General features: G+C 41.1%; 1 protein-coding gene across 1 annotated transcript in view; it reads right to left on the bottom strand.

Annotated features, from left to right (window-relative positions):
* Nucleotides 1-2,814: 2,814 nt before the first annotated feature.
* The window catches only part of SEMA4D (semaphorin 4D), a 20,987-nt gene continuing 13,358 nt past the window's right edge, over nucleotides 2,815-10,443 (bottom strand). The window contains exons 10-14 of the mRNA XM_010167477.1: nucleotides 9,931-10,153; nucleotides 9,392-9,507; nucleotides 5,134-5,306; nucleotides 4,862-4,905; nucleotides 2,815-3,731 (exon numbers count right to left, since the gene is read on the bottom strand). Coding sequence (XP_010165779.1) covers nucleotides 2,815-3,731; nucleotides 4,862-4,905; nucleotides 5,134-5,306; nucleotides 9,392-9,507; nucleotides 9,931-10,153 — 1,473 coding nt within the window. The remainder of the gene's footprint in view (nucleotides 3,732-4,861; nucleotides 4,906-5,133; nucleotides 5,307-9,391; nucleotides 9,508-9,930; nucleotides 10,154-10,443) is intronic.

Genomic DNA, 10,443 nt, shown 5'->3' with positions numbered 1-10,443 from the left:
GGGGGGGGGTGGTGTTTTGTTTTGATCAATGGAATAAACTTGTAATTCTAGGTAAAAGAAGGGTGTGATGTATCAGCCAAATGTCTCATTTCCCAAAGGTAGTAAAACCCCCATCCATAACACACAGTCCGGGTCTCACTGCTTCCTATGAGAAGCCTGAAACACATCCACAGCTGGCTCATCTTGCCCCTGCCTGAGCCATCACTGCATCTCTGGGATGTCCGATTCTTGTTACAATTCCTTCCACTATTCAGCCCTACCTCCTCAGGAGTGAATTCCACAAGCCGACTTTAGGTCACTGCTCCTTCTTTCTTAAAGTTCACTGCCAAGGCAATTACAATTACTGAAAATTTCTAAAAAGCAGCACGAGTATCATGTTAGAAAAGACACTGCTGGATTAAAAAAAAGTAATAAGCAATTATGATTCAGTGAACTCCATCATGCAAGTGAGCTTGTTAAAATCAATCAACTATTAATATACTGGAGTAGGCTGTTAAATCAGAGCCTGCATTTCACAGTACAGTATTCACAGTGCCAGATTCTTTGTAACAGCATGCTGTCAATACCTCTTGAAAAGGTCTTTCTTTTTCTTTCTTGAAAATATTTTTTTTTTAAAAATCAAAAGAGTAAAGCATATACAGTACATGGTGATATATCTAAATTTTTAATGCAGAAAATGCTGGTTTATACAGGGGTCCTCCAACTTACCTGTGGCTTGGCAGAAGAGGTGAAAGGGTCCCCGGACACTAACATGCTGTGCCTGGTCACTTAGAAAAGGTGGCAACAACATGACCTTTACAGGGTCTGTGCTAGACCAAACATCAGGCTGGTTACTGGTGGGTGAAGGTGAGTCACTTCCCACACAGGACAAAAAGGAGGTACCAGTAGGAGGGAAAGGTATAGGAGGTGAGGCTGTGTGACAGAAAAGGACAGAAAAGAAAAAAAAAAAAGAGGGTACTAAGGAAAAAAGTTGTACGAAATACATCACACACTGAAGAAATAATGCAAAAAGACAAATGAATTTTAGAAGGGTAGTAAGAGTCCCTGGGCCTCTAGAGAAAAGCACTCTGCTCCTGCACCCATGTTTCTTTTTCCATCCTTCCAATCCCCTCACCCTGGGGTTATAAACCATTCAACTAAAGCGGAGAAGAGAATCTGCTTCAAATTAATTACAAAAATTTTCACTTTCCCCCTTAAAGGAAACCACAGGGAACGTTAGCACTTGCAATATGGGAAGTGGTGTCATTGTGTCATTCCAGAAAAGTCAAGATATAATACAATTTATTTTAATATTTATTCTGTTATATGTACATAATTAAAAATAGAAAAATAAAACCAAACTGAATCTTATAAAATATAAAGAGTTTACACTAAGATGGTCTAAATTATGTTCACATTAAAGTTCAACATAGAAAACATAGCCCAGGCATACTGCTATTTACTGTTAAAATGTATTCTACTTCTAGCAATATCTACAGAAAGATGCAGTGAGAGGAACAATTCTTCAGGACTGTACCACGCAAAATGCTTTTACAGACAAACAGCGCTGCTGTGAACCAAGCTGAGAACAAATGCACACTTTCACGTTTGCAGGCATGATTCACATAAACAAGTTCAAAAGACTGATTGAGCAGCTCCAGTTTCAGTCTCCAGTTGCATAGGAGATTGGAAGGTGTCATCCAGAAAGGGTGACGCTGCAAAGATTTGTCACAAAAAGAAGCTGAATTATTTCTGAATCTGAAAAAAAGAAAAAAATTGGCAATGTTTTCTCATCAGGCTGTATCCTAACAGTCCATTCCAGTGAGTCACTAGCTGAATTACCGTTAATTCTTCTCAACTCTTGCTTCGCTTCCACAGTGCAAAAACCCCCTCACTGTGTCACTGCTAACTGACAGCTGCTTGCCTGTACTGTTTCATTAAAAAAAAAAAAAAATCAGTTTTGGTATACAAAATACAATATGACTATGTCCAGCTTGCTGGGGGGTGGGGGAATGGGGGGGGGCAAGAGGTGAAAGACATAAAAAGAAAAAAAGGAAAATCTCCCCCGTCACTCCATGTTTTGTATTGGTATTGTTGTACCTAAATTGCTAGAAAGCAGCAAAGAAAAAAGACTTTCAACAAGATTATCCCTGAGAGTCTTACACAAATCAAGCAAGCATTATCCCCATTATTCCTTAAAATCTAAGATACTTAAAATGCACTTAAAAAAAAATTAACTTTAACCAACTAAAAAGACTCAGTGTGCCAAAACACAAAGCATAAAACTAAAAATAATCACTAGAAGAAAAAAAAAATGTCCCAATCTGGACAAAAGTCTATAATTTACCAATCTGATAAACTAAACTTAATTTCCAATTTGGAATTAAAATTAAACTAGGTCTTTTTTTAATGGCAGCTAAAAACATGTAGACCGAAGTACTTTTTAAAGCCAACTGAATTAGAAAGTTACTTTTATCCTATAGAAGAAGAGGGCTGAAGAACAAACTAACTGTTCACCAGAACAAAATGCTCATTGGGGAAAAATTGGGACCAAACGGTGATCTGAAACTGGCCATTTAAAAAAACAAAACAAAAAAAACCCCCCAAAACCTAACAAAAACCCCCACCCCGACACAGTACAACACAAGATGCTATGGTGTGCTGACAAGAACACCGCTTCTCTAATCTGGTGAGATCTGAACACGAATTGGCCTGCTGTACAGCTTAAGCACGAAAACCCCGCCATGGCTCAGCTGTCACCCCACGCTCCGTGCACAAACAGCCAGCCACGCGACCACAGCTGATTTCCGCTACTGAAATGGATGACTGGGTCCTTCAGTCCCCCTCCGCATCAGAGTCGGCGTACTTGAGCTCACACTTGACATCGAAGGGCTTGTCCTTGGCCTCTCGGGACGCCTGCAAGTCTCCAGGCTGCAGCTGGCCATTCCCGCAATCGGGCTCAGTCTCGTAGCCAGTGTCATGCGCTGGCTTTGGCTGCTCCCCGCTCTGGTGGCTGACGCTGCCTTGCTCCACCAGCGTCTCCTTCACGCTTTGCTCGCAATCAGAAAAATCTGACTTTGTTTTCTTCTTACCAAGCAGCATGATAGAGCGAAATTTCAAGCACTGCCCTGGCAAGTACCCTTTGTAGCAGTTGTAGGAGAGCAGGCACAAGAAGAGAATAAAAAAGAATAGGAAGAGAAACATCAACAGGAAGTTATCATTTGACTTGAGGAACATAGTCTTTTCTGGGACTGCATCAGGAATTGAATTGAAGAGCTCTGTGTTGGAGGCTGCACTTGTCAGGACAGGGCCAATGGGCTTTGTGACTATCCTTGCTGTCGTTATCGGTACCATCTGAGTGGTCAAGGTGTGAGCAGTAGACCCCTTGGCTGATACAGCTGACACTTTTGGCACATCACTATTACCTTCTGTTGGTGCAGCTGCTGCGGTGGGGCCCACTGTGGTGTGGTGGATCTTTTTTAGTTCCAAAACATGCTTAGCCAGCACCTGAGAAAATTTCTTATTCTTCACTTTTTCTTCTGACAAACACTGGTAAACGCCACTGTCTCCTTCTGACAAATTGAAGATGAGCAGTGCCTTTTCCAGCAGACGGTACTTGGGGCTCTCCACTCTCAGCACGTCATCTTTGAACTTCCAAACTACCTGTGCCAGATTGGACTTTTGAGAACACTTGAGTTCTGCTGTGCTTCCGTGCTTGAATGTATGCTGTAGGGAATTCTCTCTTACTTTATCTGGAACATCAAAATAAACATGCAGAGTATCAGTAATGATTCCTGTTCACTCTAATCTGTACAGTTTCATAAGACTGTACTATAGTCTTAACGGAAACGTAAAGATTACGGCATTCAGGTTACCTCACGAGACCAAGATGACAGCATGCAAGAATGGCAGTGAAACACCAAGCTACAGCTATATGCGAGACATGAAGACAAAGAAATAGGACCCTCAAACTCTGACAGCCTCCACTTCTAGATAAACACGAGACCTTGTTGATCTGCAACTGAACGTGCATCTGAGACAAGTCATTGTCTGAGACAAGATGCTGAACTTGGTATCGTTTTATATGCAATTATTGGATTATAAGTAAATCAGCAACTACAAAATACCCAAGAAGAAAATGAACAAAGTGCTGTTACTCAACTTAAAAACACCCTTCTAAAAAAAAAATATCAGCATTTACGGCACACCCACAATGCAACACCATAAATTAACAAAAAACCTAACAAGCAAAACTCCCATGGCAGTCCATGCTTCGCCTGGATTAGAAATAAAAATGGAGTAAATAAAACTCTTAAGGGCTTTGTTTACTGCAGTACAATCTCCTGTAACACTACTCTTCTTTAAGATCCCATTGATCTGGTGGCAGCAGTAAAAAGAAAGGGCCTGTGGTTACTTGCCTTAAAGCACTATGGAGGGTACTTCAGCTGTTCTGTATGATGTTCTGAGTCCCCCTCCCCTCTCACCATAAAACCAGCTTTTTTCAGGATCATTTCATCTGATCCAGCAGCAATAACCAAGCACTTATCAAGGCTCACAGTAGAATGTCAAATGCTGTATCACAGAGACAGAGGCCTCTGCACTAGAAGTACTTATGGTAAATACTGCTTTCATTCACAAGTCGCTGTTGAGGTGCCCCCGTTCATTTCAGAGGTTTGTGCACTGCACACTGAAATGTATACAAATACAGACATTTTAAGACAACATGCAGGCTGTACACATGCTCAAATATTAAAAAGCAGAATCTCATACCTATTAACATATAATGAATGTCCACATCATCACAAAAACCAAGATGAACTAAACACAGCTTTTTCAGTACTCCACCTAGAAATGTGAAATAGCTCTTCAAAGACTAACTCACCAGAACAAGAAGACGCATCTCCACCTATATTCTGAATCCAGTTCCTGTAAAAGGAAGTCCAGGCATTACAACTTCAAATCTTGTTTCCTACAGCCTGCCCATCCTCTTCTACTAAGTAAGATTCATCTAACGGAAATAGCACAAGCAGACATAGATGGATAGGAAAAAGTCTGTATTTGAAAACTTTCAGTTAAAAAATGCCAGTTATCAGTAAGGGGCAAGACTGATGCAATATTGATTGTAACTGTACGGTAATCAAAGGCTACCATTACCTTTCAGTTTCACTTTCTTTAAAAATATCAATGCAGGAAGCTTCAAGGGGTTTCCAAGCGCAGTACGGATCCCTTGCTAAAACACAGTCAACACACGTTGTGTACTTGTCACAGAATGCCACTGGAGACTGAACCACACCAGAATTTGAACCAGCATAGAGGTATTTTCTGCCCTAAAAAAACCAAAGCACAACCAAAAAACCACAGTCAATCACTTTGTCAAAGCTGTCATGAAACAGTTTAAAAGTTAATAAAAGTAAAGAGCTGCGTACATACATCCATCCATGTTTGTAAAAACTGGAGCATGAGGGAATAAGCATTTTGATTAGCCTTTATTTCTAGAAAGGAAAGGAAACTTACCTTGAAAATATGCAGTGACTGCTGGAAGAGCAAAAAGACTAAAGAACAAGAACCTCTAATAGATACAGTTTATGAGAATGGAGAGTAACCACATCTAACCAAGGCTTTATCACACAGTTTTTCCACAAATACAAATGCACTGACAATCCTCATGTGAGGCAAGGCAAGCCTGTGCTGATAACAGTGCTGCAGCAGGCACACACAACCCTGAACACGCAAAGCTTGAATCACAGGATAGCTTGGTTGGAAAACACCATTACAATCATCTAGTCCAACTGTAAATCTAGCATCGCCAAGTTCACCACTAAAGCATGTCTCCAAATACCATATCTACATGTCCTTTAAATACCTCCAGGGATGGTGACTTCACCACTTCCCTGGGCAGCCTGTTCCAACACTTGACAACCCTTTCAGTGAAGAATTTTTTCCTAATATCCAACCTAAACCTCCCTTGACACAACTTAAGGCCATTCCTTCTTGTCCTATCACTTATCTGGGAGAAGAGACCAACACCCACCCCACTACAACCTCCTTTCAGGTAGTTGTAGAGAGCAATAAGGTACACCCTTGCTGTGTGTATGACCTGCTCCTGTTAACCCAAAGCAGCCCTACTGCCTTCAGCTCTTCTAACAGTCAGGTCTCTGCAGCCACATCAGCATCAGCCTTACAAGAGTCAAATGCAGCTGCCCACTTGAACTCAAGGAGGAACACTGGACAGTATTCAAAGGAAACAGCACTGGCATGACACCCAGGAAAAGGAGGATATACACAGAACAGCTGGTTTGACCCACTGTGCCTGGGGATCCCAAACAATTCTAACTCTCACCATGGCGAAGAGACCACACTCATCCCAAATATCCTTCTCATGAAAGATAGACAGCTGCCCTATTTCACTCATCTGTTTCAAAGCTCAGGGAAACCAGTGGCTAAAGGTACACTGTGAATTTACATATTATTATGCAAAGCCTCAAGAAAGGGCCTGTGCTGCAATCCAAAACCACCAGTGACCAACCCTCTAGTCCTTTTGAGAGGCTGTGCATACAAAGCCAAACAGCACACCCCACCTTGGCAGTGGGCTGGCCTCATCCTGAGCAGAATACCAAGTGGATTTATAAGCACCCCACTGCAGTTGTCATGGCAAATGAGCCCGCATCCAAGCAGAGAGTGGCTTTTCCTGTACAGCAGCCGTACAGGTCTCAGTATGTAGAAATGTACTCAAGGGTCATGTCTGTAGTGAGACTGCTCAAGTCCAGCTGGCTGAATATGGTCACAAAGTGATGGCAGACATCCATGAAAGATTTCTAGTAAAGAAACATTTTTCAAAACCCCCGATGTTCATGCTGCAGACTTATGGTCTTGACATCAGAAACAACCTCAAGAAAACAATTAACAGGGTATCTTAGAGCTGAATTTTGGTTTTGTGGCTCCTGTCACTCTTTCACTAAGGATGTAAGGAGGTTTTGCCATAAGAACTCCGAGCAGGTTAGTCTCTTTAATGCAATGATCATGAGGAAGTCTGTCTTAAAATCAAGGTAACAAACGATGCATTCTAACCAACAACAGCCTCTAGAGGACTGGCTTGTAGTGTCTCAGCATGGTTCCCCTCTGGTGCATCCACAAGTTCAGAACGTGCAGCAAGCTGAGCAGACCATTTTTAAAATTATTCAAACACATTTTTCAGTCAAGCAGGAGTTATAAGGATGTACTGCAGGCTCATCTGACTCTGCCCGTTACCCAACAAGGTAGCGGTATATGGGAAGGGCCTGCAGACTACTGCAATAACGTATTCAGAAAGGACTCCGACTTCAGAGGTCCGAAGCCCACCATCAAGGTAACAACTATTATCCTCTTGTGGTTAATCCAGTACTATGGGATGCCACTATACATATCAATGCCAGCTCTATGAAGGACTTCAGTACCAACCAACTGTGATTGCTACTGTGATGTCCAGGGAGACAGAAACTTGTGTTTTCACACTGGGGAGCAGAAATAATCCCTGCTTGAGTGGTACCATGACTATACAGCTTTCATGACTCTGGCACCTGACTCAGTCTCCAACTCCTCTACTGCTGAAAGAACCACTGCTTTTATGGGCAGCACTGCTTTAGTTTTGGGCATTAGTTTTATGTCTCAAAAGTTATTCTAGCAATGTGGAAATTTTCCCCTGCAGAAGATACAAGCTGTTACTCTCCACAGTGCCATGCAGGAAGCAGTGTTTTGTTCCAATCCTAAGCTTTGAGAGACATTTCTTTGTGAAAAGACAGTGCTTTCCCTGTGCTGCCCCTACACCATGTCTCACACTAACCCCTTTTGGGATATTCTTAAGGAACTGAGAACCTGGATTCAAAGTGAATACATTCACTGCCATCATTTCTACACTAGCCCTGGCTACCAAGCATGTGGATCATGTATCTTTGGTATCAGGTTGTAATGCCTACCTCTTTCTTTCTACTCCCCAGAAATGGAGGAATCATAATTAAGCCAACCAATTTACCCACAAGTAGAAGAATAGGCATTAGCAAATTTATTAGAAGAGTCATCTATCATTATCTCCTATCAGAGGGCAAATGCTGAAACATTCTGTCAAAGCAAGGCATTTGAAGTTTTCTTTGCAGATAAAGCAGAAGAAACCAAATATTTATATATTTTTTCATATATATAAACACACACACATATGTAGTAAGTTGCCAGTAAGATGCATCACAGAAAAAATAACACAAACATCTTTACTGAAATCTATAAACACAGTTTTTAATAACTGATTTTCATATCTCTATCAAAAATATACTCTATCCTCAAGACTTTCTTCTATTATAAGCATGAAAGGACAAATAAGGGTGCAACATGAGTTTGAAAGAATTATGACATAAAGCTCTCTTCCACCGAGTTGATCACATAGGCATTTAGAGTTTTATTAAATATCACACAAAAATAAAAGCTGTTTCTAAGATATCTTCTCAGTATTCCTAAATCCTTCATTTCAGAGCATTTATTGATTACTAGGTAGCTACTGAATGCCAGTATTACTACCATACGCTTCAAGAGAGTCATTCTTTCCTTAAGAAACCCTCACATTTCACCAGTTGAAGGGTATGGTGCTACAAGCCACTGCTTAGGGTAATAATTTCATAGACATTCACATATCTGCAAGTCTGAGTAACTGGGCCCAGAAGCCTAACTAGTGTACAAAGTACACACAGCAATTATCCTCCTACTGTCTTAAAACCATTCCAGTGTTAAACTCGGTGACTGAATAATAGTGCAGAATGACTGCTGGGTTTGGAGCCTGTGGCAAGGCTTGTGTCACCCAGCTGGAGCTGCAGCTGGTGCCCCGCTGGGCAGACACGACCTCACTAGAGGTCCTCACCCCAGCTGCACTTGACTTCTTTCACAATACATCTAGTATGCAGCAGCCTGTGAGACTTGGGACAGCAGAAAGCATTCAGTTACACAACTATGACTGTCTCTGATAGACAAGACTGTTCTCTCTTCTTAGGTCTATTTCCTCAGAAAGATACACCACTCCTCCGCTAAACCCCAGAGGATTTTTCCCTCACAGATCTGCAATGGCCACAAGGAGGGGTCAGGAGTTTTACGCTACTACTAACCTGAAATCTGGTACCTTAAAACATGCTAAAGCTTTCAGCTTCTGCACATGGAGTCCAATCTGCCCCAGTTCCCCATATGTACATACCTTCACAAGCTTACCATCTACCAAACACACTGAAATGCAGCAGGCAACATGGGATACTGCTGCAGCACAAGGAGTTACAGATGCAGCCTTTGGCTCTGTGCACAGCAACAGTTGTCTTTCATCTTGACAAGGTTACAAGGTGGTGCTAAAAAGTTTTGTGGAAGGGAAAAATGAGATGACTGCTGTGATGCTTACGGCACTTACTGTTTTGGATGAAAGCAAGAGAGTTTGGACTGGCTCAAAGTTTGGAAAAAGCTGTGTTTCTTCAATAATATGCATTCCATTTTCATAGCTGATAGCTTTCTGCAGGGCTCCTCGATCTGAAACAAGAAAGCAATTTATTTAATTAAAATCCTTAAAATAAAAAGACAGGAAAAAACTGCACAATTGCTATAAGTTGTCTCAATAATTTGCCTGCTGTTCCGCTGAAGACATCACACAACTCTGTGCCAATGGCAACCATTAAACTTATCATAAGGAGCTCTGAGCAAGAAATAAAATTTTGGGACAAAGATTATCTTATGTGTGTTTTTGCTGCACTCATTGCAGCTTTGCAGTTCTTTTCCTGGAATACTTTTCCAAAGCAAGTAAAATTCTCCATTTACTCACCATGGCCTCTTATTTTTTAATGAAAACATCAGCTGTTGCAAAAGCACTATAAATATGGAAATCTCAAGAATTTCAGCCTAAAGAATCAGTGCATCATTATAAAAAGTTTTTTAAAAGTGTTTTGCAGAACTCACCTGTACTGATGAACATAACATCATATATGGTGCCATTGAGCGCTCTGACTCTGTCTACTACAATCTGAGTATACTTTACATCTCGCTTCACTAATCGAGGTCTGTCTCCCATTGGAGTCACTGAGTCATCCATCAGAGGATGATCTTTAACAAACTGCAATGTTTTGTCTGGTAAATTCAGAGAACTCATGTAGTTGGATGCTCGGGCTTCATTGTTTATACACTAGTGGCACAGGGGAACAAGTGAAAAAAAGAAACAACCAAATTATATCATTTACATGTACAAAACAGACAATTAACAGCAGCTACATGCATTTTATTCTTTGCATTATTTTGGCCAGTAAGCACACCTTTACATTATACTCATTCTACCAAGGAAAGTGTTCAGGTCTTGTAGCACTTTGGCTTCTGTGATGTACTAATCCCTGAGCTTCAGACTACATTTTCGTTTGGGGCCAAAATACATTTTAGGAAAATATTCTTTCTGGGCTCTCATATTTCTTAACTACTTTT

The sequence above is a fragment of the Antrostomus carolinensis genome, unplaced genomic scaffold (genome assembly GCF_000700745.2).
Source record: "Antrostomus carolinensis isolate BGI_N321 unplaced genomic scaffold, ASM70074v2 scaffold3265, whole genome shotgun sequence".
Taxonomy (NCBI): domain Eukaryota; kingdom Metazoa; phylum Chordata; class Aves; order Caprimulgiformes; family Caprimulgidae; genus Antrostomus; species Antrostomus carolinensis.
Note: the sequence above shows the minus strand (reverse complement) of the source record. Positions and strands in the feature narration are given on the sequence as shown.